Source organism: Alexandromys fortis, unplaced genomic scaffold (genome assembly GCF_014885135.2).
Source record: "Alexandromys fortis isolate MF-2015 unplaced genomic scaffold, M_Fortis_MF-2015_v1.1 scaffold_68, whole genome shotgun sequence".
NCBI lineage: Eukaryota > Metazoa > Chordata > Mammalia > Rodentia > Cricetidae > Alexandromys > Alexandromys fortis.
This window is the reverse complement of record NW_026067948.1, coordinates 3,404,476-3,425,361: the sequence shown is the minus strand read 5'-3', so window position 1 is coordinate 3,425,361 and position 20,886 is coordinate 3,404,476. Positions and strand designations below refer to the sequence as shown.

The following is a 20,886-nucleotide window of genomic DNA, read 5'->3' as shown; positions in this document are numbered from 1 at the left end:
TAAAAAAAAACATTGCAAATACTATTCCCTGTGCTTTATCTCTTGCATTGAATACATTGTGGTGGTTCAGTGTTCTTGAGTTACCTCTCCAGGCTTGTTGGGAATGTGTTTCTGTCTTCTTTCTCTTCATCACCTGCCTTAGTTCTTCCATCTGTCTCCTCCTTTCTGAACTCCAGAGTCTTACAGATATCAGGGTTTTTCATTTCATTTTTTAAATCACCATCATTCATACTTTATGTTTTCAGAAAATAACATTTTATACTTAAAATATCCTGTAGTTTTGAGAGTAACAGTTAAGGAAACTGTTATTTAAGCATAGTCAGAGTTTATAGGTTAATTCAAATAGCTGATTTCCGGTGGTTGCATATTTCTTGTGTATAAAATAGGTAAAAGTGTCAGGTATAGTTTCATAAAATAAAGGTCATCTTATTTAGAGAAGACTGCTACTGTAGTCCGCACTGTGTCATCACAAGTTCCTTTGATAGACAGGGCCACATGGCAAGAGCCTTTTGAATGCTAGGTTTTTAATTAATTAGATTTTAGCTGAGATCAGAGGTTTATGATTTATAATTTAAAGATATCTGCTATGTATTCAAGTGAATATGATGGAAGACATATATGCGATATGATAATGTAGTAAGATGATAACATATTGTAGGAGTAAACTAGGAAGCCCTATAACTATGTTATAATTTTTGAGACCTTTACCCAACTTAATACTACATTTTCAAAGAAGAAGCAATGCATTTATCTATCATTTATTTGTTTGCGTATAACACAGATTACCTCAAGTGTGGCTGAGCAGAGTTTTACGTTTTGTTTATTTTTTTCTACTAAAGTTTATAGTCAAAGAAGCTGATATCTGTGACTTGAAACAATGTTGCTGACCCCTGATTCCTTACTTTTATTTCACATTTCTACCTTGAGTTCCAGTGTCAGTCACTTGTGGTCCTCAGTGGCTGCCATCGTCTCCGCCATTATAGTTCTTTCCCGGGAATGACAGCCAGTGGAGGATCACATTGCTCTTGTGCCTCAACTTCTCTGATGTCTTATCAATGCCAAGGAAGCCCCTCTTTCCATGTCTTCATGTGCACTGGTAGGACCTCTCAGATACTCTACTGTTGCAGCCATAATTACATTTGCAAGACATCGTATATTCAGCAATATAATGTGACCATGAGAGGGACAGCAGGAAGCAAATGTCTCACGAGACAACTAGAACATCTTCCTTTCCGGTGTGAGGCGAGAAAAAGAATATGGTGCCCTGTGAACTTCTGCACATCACACTGTGCAGAGCATGACATGGCAGGGATGTCACTCAGCCTCTGAAAGAATTCATCATGTTAGTACACTGGCAGCAGAGGTGACCAAGCTTGTGTCCACTGTCAATTTCTCATAGATATGAAACTTTGCTTTTGTTCCCAAAGCTGAAAGGGAGAAAGGAAATTGGGCACTGTCCATCAGTGCTACACAGCACATGGAAAGAAACAGAAAATCATATGTATTTTGTAGAATATTTGATTATATTTATGAAAAGGAGAAAAACTGATTAAGATTAAAGATTAAGCATCTGTCACATTAAGAGGAAAAAACCAAACTGTATTCAGTATGAGTATACATGAAGGTAATGATCATATAGAAGTTGAAGAAATAGAACATGAATATACAGTGGACAATAAGGAATCTATGTAAAATCAGTAAGTCTACAATTTGTTCTTTTTGAAGAGCAATAAATAGATAAGTCTCCAAAAAGAGCAATAAAGAAAAGAGAAAGAAGAAATAAAGAGAGCAATATAATGACAGTATCCGGACAGCAGAGACCAAATACAACAAAATGATCACATTATAACTGCTGTCTTTGTAATTACTCTCTTTCTCAAAGTTCTTAGAATGCAAAGACATACATCTTGTCTGTTGCTTGGAATGATCACACAACTGGATGAGAATTATGCAGTAATGAAAATTGTAGGTCAGTCAGTCCTGGAATGTATAATGTAAAAACCTGGAAATAGTTTAACATGAGATTCAGTGGTACATAAAAATCTAATACATAAGTTTATCCCAGGAATGTAAGGTTAGCTTAACAGAAATCACAGTGAAGGAGAGACAGACCAGTTTTGATCTGTCCATTGCTGTGTCAGCTGAACCTGTGCAAACTGCACCTTTTGGGTCCATGGTGCAAAAGTTCCATCCTATTTTTTCTCATTCCATACAGGGCAAGAAGACTTTGCAGGTGACTCATATGGCTTTGCTCCCTATTATGACTCTACCGTCAAGTAGTGTATCTGAGTGGTTTCAACCCAGTCACAGGAGGACTTGGAAAGGAATTTGTCTAGGTACAGAAGGCACGTGAGGGAATCAGAAGCACCAGAACCATTTGATCCTCTGGTGGCTGTCAATCATGAGGAAGGAAGAGCCACTTCCTTTCATATGTAGAAACCACGTTTAAAACATAGAAAGCAGAAGAAACACTATTGTTAGTGAGTGTAAGGAGACGACAGTAAAGGATGGCAGTGTTGGCAGCTGCACTTATTTCCCGTGGCACTGGGCTGGGTAGAGTGTGCAGGCAGTGCCTTGGGTGACACCTATCCTTACACTGGACACTTGGAATTTCTTGAGTAAATGCTTGTGCTTTTGCCCTGAACTTTTTGAGAATTGTCGGAGTTCTTTTCCTTTTAGCTTTTACTAGTTGTGGGGTCTCTCATAGCACTTTGTATTTCTGTTCCAGAAGTCACCAACCCAGCGTGACTTCTTCTCAGAGCTCTAGTATTATTTTCAAACTCAGTGGCTTGCTTTATGTCTTGGATCAGCCCAAGTGTGGCCAGTCGTCTGCCTGGTCCATTGGCCTGACACTTCCTCTGGACAAAACGCTTTCCTCCATTTCTCAAGTGCTGAGCCATGGTATTATAGTTAATGGTTTGTTTCTGCATAATTTATTGGGGCATATGCAGAACAGTTCCTTTCCCATGAAAATCCTTGCTTTCATTTACGTTTGACAACTGAATGATTATGAGAGATTACTTCAAAATTTTTCTTGTGGATAAACATGTTCATCTGGCTGCATCACTGGTTGCCCTTGGAAGTGAAGCCTAAGGGAAGAGTGCATCCATCTGCTTAGCCTGCTCACGTGGTTACTGCGTTCTGTTTGCTTTCATGCACTCCTTTCCCCATGTGCTGTATGCAAGGGGAGCAAAAGGAACAGCTTTGGGAATCTGAGCTGCTGCTCCAGAGAGGTACACTGAAACTGTGAACGGGAAAGGTTTTATTGGTAGGTAAGAAGATTGAGGATGGAGGAATAAATAGAGGTTGTTAATGATGTAGGAACGCTGCGTTGTTTGGATTGCTTTATTTCTGATATTGCTAAGGATCCATTTTTGAATTGCCTTATCATTTTAACAGATGATCTTTTTCTGTCGCATAGGATGGGTGTGTGCATGAGATTGGCTTAGTTCACTTGGTATGCTTTCAGAGATTGTTAGTAGATGAAGCTCGCTGCCCTTGCTCTAATCTCTTCCACCTCCATTTACAGTAACAGACTTTCCCTCCAGTCCTGTTTGCTGTGCTGGGAGGTATACATGCATCAGTGTCTTCCCACTCTTTGCTGGCATTTCTTCACTAATACTGACCACTTCGCTCTGTAATCAAAGGCATGGCTGGCCTACCTTTTCCTTATGATGATTGTAAAGGATCAAATGGGAATTCTCGCACAGTGTTGAAAAGGTTAGGTGAGAGAGGATACATTGGCCGTTACTTCTGCTCTTAGAGGAGAAAGTATCCAGTATCCTTAAATATGATGCTAGTTTATAGACAGTGTTTGTAAGACGATACTCCACTAAATAATATAATAGGATTAAAAAGTAAGTGCAATTTACCTCGACTTTTGCATATAAGTGTGGCTAGCAGACATGTCCCAATTCTTTTTTGCCTTAAGTTCTAAGGATATCACTGCTTCCTCTGTATTCACAATTAGGACAGATAGAAACTTTAGGCCCCGAAACTCCCATGCTGCAGTGAAAGTCACTTCCCTAGAGTGGAGACAAGACCTGCCACTCATCCCTTGCTTCCCAGTGCCAACCCAGTCCCGCCAGCCCTTCCATTGTCTATATAAGGACTGGACAATTTTTAGGTGTGTTGTGCAGCCATTTTGCAGCTTACTGAGCATATAATGAACGTATGACTGTTGGTGGCATACCTTGCTACATGAACAGCAATAAGGTAAAGACAAATAATTCACTGAACTCATCATCATGAGTGCTAAGATACAGTTAGATTGTAAGTAGTTTCACTTCTTCAGTAAGAAAAAATTAATAATTGTTTTCTCCTCTCTTATATTCAGACCATATTTTACATGTAAAAGGCCTCCACAGAAAATTATTAAGGTACTTGAAACAAAACGGATCTGCGCAGATGGAAGACATGAAGACAAATTCTTGGAGGATGTTGTCCTTTTCAAGCCTGAATCTAATACGAAAGGGAAGGCTGCACACTGGAAACAAGTAAGTATAATTAGGTATGTTGACATGCTTATCATTTATAGTACTAGGGTTGTGGTCTATGTAATATTAATAAAATATCTTCAATTTCACTTAAGTAGTCTTCATTATGTCACTAAGATTCTGGTTCAGAATCTGTTGGTGTCAGAAAAGTCACATGATGCTAAGAACATTATTGCACATTGCCTTAGTAGCTCCCCCAACCATTCTATAACCATGACAGTGTCTGCCTACGCATGACTCTTGTTTAATTGTTGTGAGTAGTGAAAGTCACATGAAACTGCTTGGTTTTGAAATGTAAAATCATATTTATATTTAGCTTACTAAGGATTTGGTGATTTTAGTTTTATGTACAGTTTAACATTTATCCAGTATTTTTGACAAATCAGAAATTGTTTTGAGAAAAGAACTGGAAAGAGAAAGAAACTCACTTGCTCTTGTTGAATGTCTATGATATTCTCGACACTGCACTAACTCTTTTGCTTCTGGATCATAATTTATTCCCCAAGGGATAGGTGTCTTTATAGTCATCTTTGGACCCAGGTACTCTGACACATGACTTCTGCCTCCATTATTTTGTGGGTTTTGTTTTGGTTGTGTGTTAGGTAATGTTAGAGGTGACAATTCAACAGTGTAGTAAAATCAACTGTGATTGCCTTTGACAACCTCCAAAGTTCTGTGCTTGTGGTCAGCTGCACCTGTGGACCTACCTCTCTTGTGAACAGCCTGAGTGCCCTGAGCATAATGGGAAGAGCGTCCCCACTGGGATCCCAGTGTCCCTGTGTAAACAGAGGCTGTGACTCCTGTCCACTCCTCAAATCTGATGGCAGTGGCTGGGCTACAATGACTGTTTTAAAAACAAGTGTACCCCACCCTAACCCTATCGCCATTTCCTACTCAGACAAGTGTACCCCTCCCTAATCCCATCACCATTTCCTCCTCAGAAGCCACTGTTCCCTATGTGAATTTGCTCCAGGGACAGGGCATGCTATAAACTTCGAGCTCACAGGCAGAACAAAACAACAACAACAAACAGGCCACCATCTGAGTGGCATCTGCTTTGTCCAGAGACTCTCTCTTGGTGTTATAAGCTGACAACCAGCTTACTCTATGTTGATAAACAGTCAGGATGTGGTGCAATGCGCATATGAACTTAGCACAAGTCACTATCACGTGGGCGAAGAATTAGAGTAGCATCCATTATTTAAAGATAATTTAATATCTGTGAAGTTTCAGAGAATATAACATTGGTCTTGCAAACATCTTGAATATTACAACATTGTTGCTAAAATACAGAGTGCTTTAAATCTCTTCTGTATGACTAGTAGTTTGTTAGCTCACTGTTAATGACATGGAAGGCCCATTCCTTCATAGTCCATGAATCCTGTCTCATGTCCTGCCATTGTTTATACTCATCATTCGCAAACCAGCCTACAAGCTGTGTTCATGTTTGTTTCTTAAAATAGTTGTAACTATTCTTGTCATTCTATGCAAATTGGTCTTCAACCTTTTTCTGGCCAAAATGGAATTCTCCATAAGCTTTAATACTTTACTGTACCACCTCCTATGCAGTTCGTTTTGTCTTGGAGTTTGGCTTATTAGGAATTCAGTAATCAAAGTTTCTTCAGAGGAAACCTGAGACAAATCAGCATCTAAGGTGTAAGAAGTGAAAACAGGTCAGAGACTAAGGAAAGGAGTGACGGAGCAGACATGTGACACAGCGAGTGAATTTCTGTGGATTCTGCCTGTAAAGCAGTAGGATGGGTTAAGCAGAACACACTCAGAATTCAGTAATTCAGTCAAGCAACAAATGTTCAAATATGGTCCTGCCTGGGATGTAAAACTCATGACAAAATTATTTAAAATTTCTCCTGTCTGGTAACACAAAGACTGGAACGAGATTGAAGGAGGAAGTCAGATAATGTTCAGAAGGAAATATGAAGTTAGCATCCACATTTCCTGGAAGAGACAGTGCATGACCCAAGAAATAGAAATTTAGGAGTCATGAGGGAAGTCCCTTACTAGACCATCAGCAACTGCACAAAGAAAAAGCAACAACAGCAGCAATAAAACAAACCCTGAGAGTCTGGGTCTGATGAAGTTAAAATGGGACAGTTTGGTCCCTCTCCCTGACATTGCTGAGGGTGTGGCTGGGCTGCAGATTGGGCAGTGATGGGCTGCACACAGGTTTAAGGAGACTCAGATACCATGTTGAAAGGTTTGAGGGAAATTTGGCTACTAATGTTAGTGTTTGTGGGGGGCATGTTCGTAAAACTATTTAAAATATCCTTTGGCACAGTCAATTTTGTTTTTCTCAGAAGTTACTGAGAAAAATTACACACAGGATTTAATAGCTACACAACAGTTTCTCCTGGAGGCTTCGGCCTCGTAAACTGACAGTAAGGTTAAGTAAACTTGATTACTAGATAATCACTCCTTGCTTAAGATGAGTGGGCATGGTCTCTTAATGCTTTCAGGAGTAGGAATTTCAGGAGTGATATAATGTAAAAGGAAACCACACTCATTGAATGAAAAGGGGCAGATTAGCAGAGATGAGGGTAAAGTTTGCTCTCCTCTTTTTACACACACCCCTCCTGCCTGAAAACATGCTTGACATGGTTCATTGTTTGTTGAATGGAAAGGAAGAGACCAGTGAGTCAGCATGTGACGGCAAGAGGCTCCTGCGTCTCTCACGGGGTGGAGGGTCTAGGTGCAGCTCATCTCTCTTCTGTGCGTATGAGACTCAAGGTCCTGCCTCAGACTGGGAGCATGAAAAGTGGAACATCAATCACGGTGTCTCCACTGTCTCTAGTTATCATGCATAACTGTGGATAACATGATGCCGCTACTGCCCTAGTTCATTAGCCGTGTGAAGAACAGGATCCACCATGTTTATAAAGGTCCACTTGCTTTCTGGATATTCTCTTGGTGAGGTGCAGTTCTCTACCTACTATTAAAATAACTATTTGTTCCTTGGCCTATGAAAGCGGGAGTACTACCTCGCCCCACTTATGGACAGATTACATCAAATGCTATGATGGTGGAATCCTTAGTGCCATGTAGAACATGGTGGCTGCCAGTCAGATGCGGGTGTGTAATTTTGTGCATCTGAGAGCTCCTTGATTGGTTGTTATTGTCCTAACTATCTTTACATGTGTCAAATTCAGATAAATGGGAAGGAGAGAATGATTCTTAGTCTTGTGGTATGAGATACACTGAATCTGTTCCCCACACTTTCCTTTCGTCTCACAGTGACATTGAGGTCACACGCCTGTGTCACATTTCAGAGATAGGGAACTGCTCAGAACATCCTAATATGTGGGGTGTGTTCATATTTGGTCATATTATATAGGTGTCTTCTGTCTCTCTGACTGTACTGATAATATTCCAGTGTTCCCCTCCTTGAATGTGATATCTGCTTTCTCCCCACACTAATAAAGCCTTCTTACAGATACGCTGGTTTACATAGAGAGCAGGTGCTGTCTAAATACCACCTGTGCTACTCAGGGACTACAGGAATCATTCATAAATATGTTTACACACTGGATTAAAGCTTGGAACATTCTGGAACTTGTAGTGTGTTTGCACTGCTGAAGTAAGCCGAGTTCGATTTCAGTTCTGTTTGAATGAAGTAGTCTTTTGTGTTAACTAGTTTTAGGATTTTTAAATCTCTGTAGTCATAAATGAAGTTGCATTACTTTCTGTGCTTGCCCTTTGAGGTGTCAGTGTCAGGACAGTGATCTCTGATCTATGACATCAAATCCTCTCCCACTTAGGTTTTGCTGTGAGTATTCACTCTTTTTTTCTTCTTCTTATTTCTTTCATTTAGTTTCATCACAGCTGCAGTTTTCTGTCCTTGCTCTCCTGGTGTTGGCACTCCCTGCCTCCCTGCTGCCCCTGCCTCCCCGCTGCTCCCTCCCCCCATCCACTCCTCTGTTTCTATTCAGAAAGAAGCAGGCCTCCCATGCATTTCCCTGATGGCTATGAACGTTGAACATCTCTTTAAGAATCCCAAACATTTGATAACCATCTTTTGAGAATTCTGTTTAGATATGTACCCCATTTTTCAATTGGATTATCTGGGTTGTTGATGTCTAGTTTCTTGAGTTCTTTATATATTTTGGAAATGGACCTCTGTCTGATGTGGGGTTGGTGAAGATCATTTCCCATTCTCTAGGTTGCCATTTTCGTCTTATTGTCAGTGTCCTTTGCCTTACTAAAGCTTTTCAGTTCCATGAGGTCCCACTTATTAGTTGTGGATCTCAGTGCCTGTGCTACTGTTGTTCTATTCAGGAAGTTGTCTCCTGTGCCAATTCATTCAAGGCTACTACTTCCTACTTTCTCTTCGATGAGGTTCATTGTGGCGGATTTATATTGAGGTGGTTGGGCCACTTAGACTTTAGCTTTGTGTCTGTTGGCATTCTTCTACATGCCAACATTCTGTGATGCCAGCGTCATTTGTTGAAGATCCTTTCTTTTTTCCATTGTGTAATTTTGACTTCTTTTTCAAAAATCGGGTGTTAATAGGTCTGTGAATTTACATCACAGTCTTTGATGCAAATCCATTGTTCCTCCTATGTGTTTTTATGCCACTACCAGGCTGTTTTCATTATTATAGCTCTATAGTACAGCTTAAAATCAGGAAAGGTGTTACCTCTGGAAGTTCCTGTATTGTACAGTATTGTTTTAGCTATCCTGGATTTTTGTTTTTCCATATGAAATTGAGTATTGTTCTTTCAATGTCTGTGAAAAATTGTATAAACTTAAACTTATGACATTTTGGTTTTAAACTATTCTATTAAAGATCTGTTTAATGGAATCTAAATGCAGTTATTGGATGGATGTGACGTCCTTCTGGAGATATCTGATGTAGGCTGGGACACCCAAATAATCACACAGAAACTATATTAATTACAACACTGTTTGGACAGTGGCTCAGCTGTGTTCCTAGATAACTCTTACATCTTAACCCACTTCTACTAATCATATATCGCCATGAGGCCGTGGTTTACCAGTAATATTCTGTCATCTTTCTCCTTCAGCGGCTACATGGCATTTATTTGATTTCACCTATTCTCTCTATATATCTCTGTCTGATTTCCTGCCTGGCTTTATGCTGCTAAGCGATTGGCCAAAACAGCTTTATTAATCAATCAATTAAAGCAGCACATACACAGAAGGACGTCTCACATCAACTGAGGTTTCAGTTCTGATTTCATTTTGTCCCCAGAACTTTCCTCCTGTCTTCACTTTCTGCCCTTCCCCTAATGCAAATGTATTTACATAATGCAGTCCTGTCTCTCCCTTGGACATTTTCCCTTTCATCTAAATTAATTCATAAGGCCCATCTGTATATAACCTCTTCTGTTTGCTCTGGAGTTTTCTGAAGGTTCTCTGGTGCACCTTTTCCCCATTAGGATTTGGTTTCTACCACTCCTTATTAGTTATTTTATGCTTTTTATCTCTCATTTATATCTGAATTATCATTTCTATGATATTGTTTTCATTCTGTTATACCTCACTGAATTGACTTAAGATTGTGTGTGAGTTATTATCTTTGACAAACTTTGTCTGCAGTGATGTCTAAAAGGAAGCAGTTCATGAAGGGAGTTGAATGACTTTAAGGAGGGCATACACTTTTATACCCATGTTTCTTCATGTTCCACACAGTCAAGCCCTAATTTCAACATGAACAACATGGAATATAGAGACAATCTCCCTATCTTCATTATGTCCAGTACAGGTGACTCTAACATGGTAACATTGGTAGTCATGGTCTTTACATGTCAGAGTAAACATGGAATGTGCCCTGATCTGGTATGTGAGGGACGATGCTTCTGATTTATAGGATATGAGTCTTTTCCCAGGTCCTATAGGATGAGCAGACACCTACAGGCTTGCTTCATTCTGAGGAGTGGGTCACTGTAGAGCTTTGATTTGAAACCCAAGGAGAACTTTCCTCATGTTGCATAAAATGATTACAGTTGATGCTATGGCTTGTATAGTATGACCCACTTTCACTGAGGTTCAGTAACCCCACCACATCTGCCCAGGTCCTAGTCAAAAAGTCCAATTAGGAGCAGGAGGCTTGAGTCCAGAATCCATGGACTACAGAGGAAATATTTTCTAGGTGTTTCTGAGCTTGTTGTAGTAACATCTGAATATATGTCAGTAATATCCTTATTTAAGGAGGAATGCACATGTAAGAGCCCTTTTTTAAGCCTGCAAGGTTGAACATAGTGATTGTGAAGTTGTAGACTCGATATCCGTGCTCCTTGAACTCCAGCCAAGAGGCAAGCCTAGCTCTAGGCTATGTAGAGTTCAGATTCTCCAACTGGGAACTGGGATTCATATCTGAACATGGTGCATGAGGCACAAAACCCTTGGGAATGGTGAGAGGGTATGTAATGTCACAAAGTAATTCAAAATCACGCATATAATGCATCTGTGGTATCTCTGGTAGCTCCTGTCTTTTAACAATGTGTTTATAAAACTCAAGTGGTCAACTCACATTAAATGAATTTTGACTTACAATTAATTAGTACATACAGAATTTCTAACAGTGACTGGAATGACCCCTTAGGTAGACTTTTGGTATTTTATACTCTATTTATGTGAAGCAGCTTCATTAGGATTGACAACTATAAAATCAAAATATCAATCAACTCTGGAAAACATCTGAGCCCTAATAAAACTAATATTCAGCCAGGATTTAATTCTTTATGTAAAAATAAATAAGCACACCCACCTCATTAATATGTAAACTTAATCTAATCTTTAATAAAAGGTAAAATTGAATTAAAACAAGTTGAATTGTCTTAAAATAAGTTTGAATGATTTATTATCTGTAAATGCTAGCTTTGACTGTGTCTACATTGAGGTCTGTGTAGAATTTCCTCTAGTGGCGATGGCCTTGACTGTGGCAGCTGGGAGGAGAGCTGCTGCAGTGCAGGAGGAGGGCTGCTGAGGTTGCTCTTTGCCCCGAGGGAGTCTTGGGGTTAGTGACCTCTTGCTGTGAGGATGAAGAGCATGGGCAGTCAGTCCTCTTACTGGTGCCAGGAAAAGCAGTCTAAGGCCTTAGCACCAGAAACCACAGTCCCAAGTCCAAGGCTGAGAAGAGCTCATCTAGCTCCTGTTGAATGAGCACTGTTGTTGGCCATGACAGGGTTGCTGGCAAGTGCACTGAGCAGTGGATTGACCTCTCACAGTGTATTGTGGACCAGCATGGGGAAGCTGGGTACGATCTGGGCTGTACCCACAGCACCCACTGGTCTTGAAGCTTCAGGATGCTGAGAAGTCTGTCCTCCCTCTTGGGAGCTGTGCACCAGCTCACAGCTTCTGTCTATGCTGGGAGCTCCCCTGCCTTCCCTTCCTCACCCCATTCCATTCCTGGGTTAGGAGAGGTCCAAAGTGGAAGTGCAGGGTGATGTTAAGATCAGTCAGCTCGTCTGCCTGGATTCCAACCCATAGACTACAGTGTTGGTTTGACAGTCTCCTGCTGCCATTGATGCTTCTGTTCTCACACTTAGCTCTTATCTGACAGGGGAGGGCTTTAACACCTAGTTGTGGAGCCAGGACTGAAGCTGTGAATTTCTCATTTTATATGGTGTGAAATAGAAATTTGAATTTATTATTTTATATGTAGATGTCCAACTATCAGGAATCATCTCTTTAAAAATAATTCACTGTTCCACCCATTGCTATGTTGGGCTCTTGTCAGAATTCATGTCATAATACATGGGGATTTATTCCTAAATTGCAGATAATATTCATTTGAGGCATATGTCCATCTGTGTAAGAACTTTGACATTTCAAAATTTTATTAAAAATACCCTACTAAAGAAGAATGCCAACAACTAAAGGTCTTTAGCTGTATCGATTCATCAGTGTCTCCTATTTAAACTTCAAACCCACTTTTATTTTTAAAAGGTGTTTTGTATTTTGTATAGGATGTTATGTGTTTACTTATGTATGTGTGTGCGCATGTGTGTGGTTGTGCATGCGTGTGTGTGTGTGTGGAACAGAGAGCAGCTTTGTAGAGTTTGTTGCCCCTTACTTGTTAATGCTTTGTGGGGATTGAGCTAGCTCAGGATGCGGGTTCTGTGGAAAGTATTCTAACCCACTGAGCCATCTTGTCTTCTATAATTCAAATATTGCATAGCAGTATTCTCAAGTTCAGAAGTTACCGTACAAGACCACACATGTGTTATTTTACTTTCTTCTAAAAATTGTTCTTGAAAAATTTGCAATTCTCAGATTCATGGGAGGATAAAAATATATCTTACAGAAAGTTACTGATACTTGACAAATAGAAAGGCTATCTAATCCTAGAGGCAAATGGTACTTTTCTATTCATAGAAATGCTGTTTTTTTTTTTTTTTTTTTTTTTTTTTTTTTTTTTTTTTTACCACTGATGGGTTACAAGGCACAGCAACTATAATGGCTTTATATTTAAAACAGCTTTTCCCCCCAACATGATTTAAGGATTTTTGTGTGTCTGTGTGCTGTAAGTTTATAGCTGTAAATGTTAATAATGGCATATGTATATGTATATTCCATGACTAATAAATTTTCAAATTTCATTTAAAACTTCCAGTTCTGGGCCAGAAAAAAATGGCTCCTTAGGTAAGGGTTTCTGTGCAGGTTGATGGCCTGGGTTGTGTATCAGGAACACACTTGACGGTGAGCAGAGGAACCCAGCTCTACAAAGTGTTCCTCTGCACACCATGTACTCCCTCTGGATTTACATGCACATCCACAAAACTAGCACAGTAATCGTGATCACTTCTAAAACCTTCTAGAAACTTCAAGTTCTATACTCTGTCATCAGTGTCTTTTCTACATCTGTATAGTCTTGGAAACCCAATAGTGGATCCTTTTTCCTTAAAAATTGTTCTTTAAATTAGGAAATAGTTTAACACAGAGAAAATGGCAGCATCATGTGGTCGACTGGGAACTTCAAAGTCAGAAATAAGGCATCTTTGCTGAAACAAATGAAGGACAGAGATGTGGAGGCTAGGGTGAGCTTGTCAAATGTGAATTGGAGGGGAAGTGTCCCGTTACAAGCTGCTCATGAGGCAGAAGGTAGAAGCAAGTTGCATAGGATCACTGTGAGAATACTATCCTACTATCCTGATCACTGAGATACTGATAATGAACAAGAGGAATGAAGGATGCCACTGAACAAAGATCAATAAGATTGTGATGTAACAAAAACACAAGCAATGTGGATAAGAGCAGTGTTCTGGCCTGTCCTGGCCTCCTAGAAATCAGGAGGTTTTTCTGAAGCTGAGCAATGAAGGGATCCTTGGTGCTGTGATCAGAATCGAAACCAATATGGTGGTCCTTTAGGTTGGGCTTATTAGCAGGCTGATCAGAAAGTGTGGTTGATGTAGTGGGTAATAGACCTTCCAGGGCTGTTAGAGAAAATGAAAACACTCCAGAAGGCAGCTTTCATATCGCAGTCCTTTGTCCTATGATTAGAAGCAAGAACTGTGACAGCGGAGCAGTGATTTGGCTCAGTATGGCCTGCTTGTCCCCTTGAAACCACAGATCAGTGTGTTCTTCGAAGTACCAGTGGACATATTCTGAGTTTATAATACATCCTCACACTCTTGATTTTGTTTTGAAAGAGCTGTGTAGCCTGTATGTTTGATAAGCACATGTATTCAACTATTATTTAACTATTAAATGAAGGTGCATTTCATTAGAGAGACCCTTCACAGCAGTAGAATTAAAGACGAGGGTTCTAAGAGTGCCTTCACATATATCTTTGATCTTACTAAAGTGTTAAAATTCATATTGTTGGTTTCTGCTGCCTTGTGAGAGCCACAGTGAACAGATCTCCTGAGCTCTGGAAAGCAGTCCCTGAGGATTGTCTCCCAGACTGAGTTAAAATGTGCCGATGTTTGCTAGCTCTAGTCACACCTGAAGGGGTTAATTGTATGTTTCCGTCTTTAAACTCTACCACTGTATTTTTCTTCAGGATAAAACAAAATTGTGGGTCAATTTTCACTGAAGTGGGCTGGATGTCCGTACTCACCCTTCAGCAGTACAAAGGAATTATGCACCTCATTCCCCGGACAACAGCATGAAAGCCCGTCTCTGATTGGACGCTAGGGATGTCAGCTGTACATAGAAGATAAGTGTGAGGTGGAAAAGAGAACCGCACCTAATAATACATCCAGGACAAAATATTTTAACAAACTGAAACTTGCATTGAAGTTCTCGTGAAATTATTCTTCATCTAAGATAGCTAGTGTCACCAGTCCCAAGCTGAAGTCAGTGAACCTTCGTTAATCCCTGCTCTGCAAGGACATAGAATAGGAACCTTAAGCTGCCATACTATTCTCACAACAAAATCAATAAAAGGTTCATTCCTCACCTAACTTGCTTAGAAGAAATTTTTATTGCTTTTAGATAGAAGACAGCGTCTGTTTCTATGTGTTGCGCTATCAACGAAAGCCCCTATACCAACTGTCTGTTTCCCAGCTCCTCTTTTTACTAGCAGTGGCTTTTCAGGAAACATGTTAAGTAGTGTGTCCTTGGAGAACGTATGTTAATGTTGGCTTCCCGGCTGCTCTGTAGTGTATGTAAGACAGGGTTCAGACTCTACATCTAAGTGTCAGTTTTGCTGAGACTATTCCCCCTAAGGAAGCCAGAGGCACTCCTAAGAAACAACTCTTTGTTACATTTCAGCCTGTGATTAGTAAAATATATTCTTCTTGTAAGACCAACGATAAAATACACCCATTTTTTTGTGTTGCTAAATTTTAATGATTTAAATGATTGGATTTATTTTAACTGGAAGTTAAACCTTTTTGAAATTTATTTTAATGATGCTTCTGTTAATATACATTGTGCAGAGCTTCTATCAGAGAAGCCGTATCTCTGCTTTATGGAAACCCGTGCACTGCATTGTTGCTGCTGTGCACCAGCACACAGGGCAGTGCCCGAGTACAGCTATCACTCACGGACTGCCCCTTCTCTACCCACTCCACACAGCTGCCAGGAGACGCAGTTCTACTCAGCTTCTCAGAGATAGACTTGACATTCGACAAGTGAGTGAGGTCATAGAATGCCCATCTTTCTGTACGCGGCTTATCTAACATAACTATCTTTACTTTCACCCTTGTCACAAATTAGAGCATTTGACTATTTTTTCTTGCCAAGTTCTTGTGACATATTTCTACCCATTCACTAGTTAATAAATACCGGTGCTATGATGCTGACCCCCCATCACTGCTATCAGTGTTTTACACAGCCTGTACTCCCAACGTGGGAAGAGGAGAGAGAGAGATCAGGGACTACATGTTTGAAGCCAGCCTACTCTTCAGCTCTTTGTGTCCCCAAAAGCAAACAGCCAAACCAACAAACACTCAGGGTAGAGAGACTATCCTAGACTGTGAAGGAAAACCTTGTTGGATGCCATTCCATCTGGTTTTCCAGTAGCGTTTACACTGACTTATCTTCCCATCAGCAACTGCAGAGGGTCATTAGTCTCATGTGCCAGTCAGCACTAGCTCTCTTTAGTCTATAAACCGGTCCTCTTTGCTGATGTGAAATACTATATCACCGATGTTCTGATTTCTATTTACTCATCTATTAGCCATATTGTTTTTATGTACTAGTTGGATAGTTGAATCTTTGTACATCTTCCTCTAAAATAGAAATCAGTATGGAGATTCCTCCCCAAGCCAAAAACAAAACAAACAAACAAACAAAAACAAACAAACAAAAACCAGTCTTAACTATGACCCAGCTGTACCTCCTTGGGCCGTTACCCAAAGATGCCAAGTCAACACTTCAGAGATCTCAACACAGCTGTGTTTGTTGCAGCACTGTTCATATTCAGAAGAGCCTAGCTGGGGACCCGACCTAGCAGTCCACCTGCTGAGTAGCAAATAAAGAAAAGGTTCTATTTACAATAAAATAGTCAATGGAATGACAAAGTTGCTGTTTGCAGGAAAATGGAAGCAACTGGAGATAGAAGTTCTATCAGTTTCGGGAAGATGCACCTCCCATATATTCTCTAATATGGGTCATGGGCCTCAGACATATGGCTGTGCATGTCAGAGGACATGGCTCACATATTCTCTAACGTGGGTCCTGGGCCTCAGATAGTCAAGAAATTGGTCTTGTGTAACCCTGCAATGTAAAACAGAAAAAGTATGTCTCAAAAGTAAGTATTTCTCAAAAGTCTGTCACAGTTTTAACTGGGCTAAGTGATACTTGGCTGTCGAGTTTCAGAAGATTTTTAGGACTGTGGTATCCTCTGACCATGTAGGTTGCATATGTGTTCATGTATTATGTCTGTTGCCCCCACAGTCTGTCTCATGTGGTGTGGAGAGAACTTGAGTGGCTTAACCTCTTTTGTCTCCTTGTTTAGTTTTCACTCATTCTTAGGTCTCATGCTGCTTTATCTAGCATGGACTTCCACAATTATAGATTTTGAAGTGATGAAAGCTGCACCTCTCTCTTAGGCCAATGTTTAGAGAGGGATCTGACTGCACCTCCCCACTCTGCATAAACCCAGCTGTTGATTTATTATAGGTGTTCTCAGCACACTTAGATAGGACTTTCTATGTCTATGTTTATTTTTTACCACAAAGCCTGTTGAGTTTTGTAGACTGCTTTTTCTCCATCTGTTGAGATGACCAGACTTTTTGTCTCTTATCTTGTTGTGATGTGTCCTGCTAACCTATTTGCATACACTGAATGGTCATTGTATCTTAATGTGCTGTGTATAGAACCCATGAGGTATATGTTTGTTATTGCCATTGCTGAGCTTAGGCTAAGCATTGCTTCCTCTCATATTGAAGTAAAAGTCTAAAATCTCATGGAAGTTTGCAGTTTCTTTTCTTACTAGGTTCAAAAACTGCACTACAAAGAACTCCATGGTAAAATCGAGAGCTCAGTAACGGACTGTTTGGTGCCTATCATGATGGATCATGATGGACCTTAAACTATAAGAAGCTTAAGTTGAGCAAACATGGCATTTCTACAGTGAACTTTCCAAATGACCTGAAACTGGGAATTTTCAATAGATACATTCAACATCCTCATTTCCACTGACTAGTTTTTGTTGTAGTTTGGTTTTGTTTAGAAGAGTTATGCTTCCTCCTATATGCACTAAGCCTGCTGTGCTTATCTAGGTCACCTTTGTTCATTCTCTTCCTTACCTTGGAGTACTGTCTTGCTGAATACTCTTTCACATAAAGTAATACTGACATCTAGTATAAGGTAGTAACAGGTTGTGAGGCAATGGTTAAACTTACTGTTCTTAAAGGTTAGTATCTCAAATGATAATCATAACTCCTAAAAGTATATCTGGAATAATGCCCCTTCTTTGTGTCTGGTTCTGGGAACCAGCACATACTGTTGAAAGTTGACTGCAAATACATTTTAGAGCTCTGAGGACAGTGGCGTGTGCTTGCTACACCACAGCACGGAAGCTCCCAGAAGTGCAATGCTTTCTGCTGATAAAAGACAGTGGATCTGAACAGCAGAGCCAACAATTGCCATTAGGATAAAGGAAATAATCTGTGTTTTGTAACCTTAAGCTTACATCTTTTGAGGAGTGTTTGAAAGCTCCTGGAAGCCCACTTTGGTATTCACAGTTTGGGATCTGGAAGCACGGGATAAGATACCAAGGACCAATGGATCAGATGTGATTCTTTATAGTTTTCTAGGGTGATCTCCTAACACCTGACTGCTTTCACACACATTAAAGCATAGTGATGAAGCAAATGCTTCCAGATGTAGAAATAGTACTGATTGTACCAAATCAGCATAAACTGCATTGTTCAATAATTTACAATCCCACTAAAATAGAAAATCTCTCATCCCATAGCAGAAAGTGTGAAAACAGAAGCCCAACCAAACTCACAGGTTGGAAAACAACCCAAAAGGCCCACACATAATTTGAACCTGAGAAAGTTTTGCTATAAAATATTTAAGTGTGGGTCAAGAATGAAGATGTGTGTCATCACTGAGACCCACTTGTGTTTCAAAATAGTAAACCTTTATCTCCATAAAAAAATATAAACACCAAACATAACCTTCTATCTGCTTTAGTTTTGCAACCAGGTATCAATGTACTTCATGAACTGCCAAACTTCAGTTGACCCTCAGTTAAGCAGCCTGGTGTTCAGTAATGCCTTGAGGTTTTATTGCTGGGAAATGTGCGGTTTTATGATCACATGGGACTTATGCCATGTGGTTGGAGTCTCCATTTATGTGACTTCCACGGATTCCTTGTTAGATTCTGCATGGAATACTGCAATTTGAGACATTTTCCTCCTTCACCCACTTGGCCTGTTGACTATTGTGATGCGTAGCCATCAGAATGTAGAGTATGTTTGGAGTTCCAGGATCATTCACAGATCCAAGAAAATATTGCAAGTGAAGTCCTTCCTAAGGACCAGATTTCAGGGAAAATATTAGCCCAGCTAAGCAAACACTGTGATAGGTAGCTGTTGATATGGCAAACAAACACTGTGATAGGTAGCTGATGATATGAGCAAGAGGTGTTGAATGAAGACAGGGAGCAGGGATACTTTCTCGTGAGACGGTGACACACTTTTCTGAAAAGAACCTTGGTAGTGAATGCCTGGGCACAGGGAGCTGGCCTAGCACACTTCTGGAAAGACAGGCCCTGCACAAGGCCCTGGGCCATGTAATAGCCTGTTTTGTTTGGAATGTGTGTATGAGGCTGAATGAACTCCAGTGTGGCAGGAGGTTCACTGAACTGCAGCCAGAGATAAGATGAGTTTGGTGATATGGTCACAGGATATATTTTTCTGAGATTTTGTAGATCACAGTAAAAAGTTAGCAGCTCAAAAAAACCATCAGAGTATTTGAAACCACAAAGAAATGTATCTTGTTCATTCCATTAATGGGTTTGCATTTGACTAGAAAGAGATGATTCTAGACCTAGGCTACAAGAATGACACCAGAAATGCACAGACATGTGAAGTAAATTCAAGAGCTAGAAGGGCTAAGATTTGCTCCAGGATAAAGTATGAAGTTTCAGGAAAAGGTTAGCATGGAAATTCCAACCTTTTTCAAACTCCAGAATCTCATTAAAGGTTGAAGGATGTTGGGGAAACAAGGAGTCTGAATTGCGCTGCTACCTTTTCTCTTCCCGGTCTTTGTACAGAACTGAGCTAGACTGGGTGCTATTTTCACAATATGTTAGTTTGTACACTGCATAGTTGGTAAAATACATTAGTTGGTATTCATCTTCTTATGGTCTAGGATATTTGTATGTGAAAGCATGTTTTCAGGGTCTGATGGAGTCTAGATAAGAGTAGCGCACTCCCCACAGGGCTTCCCACTCCCCACAGGGCTTCCCAGCTACTGCTCAGAACTTTTGTCTTTATCAGCCATCTTTGAAACCACAATACACACTCAAATGATTTAATTGATTTAATTTATGGTAGTTATTTAATGTAATTTGTTCAACTGCAATATCTACTCCAATTTAATGTCTTCTATACTGCTAGCCCAATGACTCCAGTCATTGGTAGCACTGAGGATTTCTGGATTCTGCTAAGTGAATTTGTTCCTTTGTCTTCTCATCAGAAAGTGTGATAAAGAGTTTTTGTGTTTTCATTCAAAGCTTGCATATAAGTATGATAAATATTGCACTGAGAACAGATTAATTTATGACATCAACACAAGCTCTGGGTACTCAGCATCTCCTATCTCTACCTAATTATGTTATCATTTGATAAGTGACCAGAGATGTCATCAAATACTGCTCAATGAAAATTTCCCACACCCTGCACATCTAAACATGTGTTAATTCTGACTCTGTTAAAATAAATTTATATCTGACTTATTTAATTTATCACACACACACAGTAACAAATTTTGTAAAACACTATTTTTTTTCACTGTGACATACATTATTAATGATCTACTAATATGGGTGCTTTTGTTTGTTTTGTTTACCAGGATGCCCATTTTGTTACAGCCATGCCTCCTCCCTACTTTGTCCCTGACTGCATTCCCCCTTAGTTCCTTTAAGTAAGTGAGCCACCAATGAGATCTTAGTAGAAGCCTTTAAAGAACCTATGGGGAAATTCATTTAGAAACACAGCCTGTGCCCTTGCATCATTTCTCTCTCTCCATCTTTCTAAGACAAATGTGGATCATTTTCCAGGATGGAGGCTGTGGAGATACAGTGAGAGTGGAATGAGGGGTTTCCCTGATGCTGTGTCCTGGATGACCTGCAGCCTTTTCTAACTGCCCTGCACGGTCTGCAGAGGAGAGATGAAAGCGCAGTGTTGTTGACACCTCACAGATGCGACCATTGGTCTCCAGGACACTCCTTTCTAATCCACACTCTGTTGTTTCCCACACATATCTTTTCCAGTTGTACTAAAAG

The 20,886-nt window shown here is 40.1% G+C and overlaps 1 protein-coding gene across 1 annotated transcript in view; it reads left to right on the top strand.

The window, feature by feature from the left end:
- Positions 1 to 20,886, top strand: part of Lrriq3 (leucine rich repeats and IQ motif containing 3) — a 66,840-nt gene that overhangs the window by 23,066 nt on the left and 22,888 nt on the right. The window contains exon 5 of the mRNA XM_050149454.1: positions 4,337 to 4,496. Within this exon, the coding sequence (XP_050005411.1) occupies positions 4,337 to 4,496 (160 nt within the window). The remainder of the gene's footprint in view (positions 1 to 4,336; positions 4,497 to 20,886) is intronic.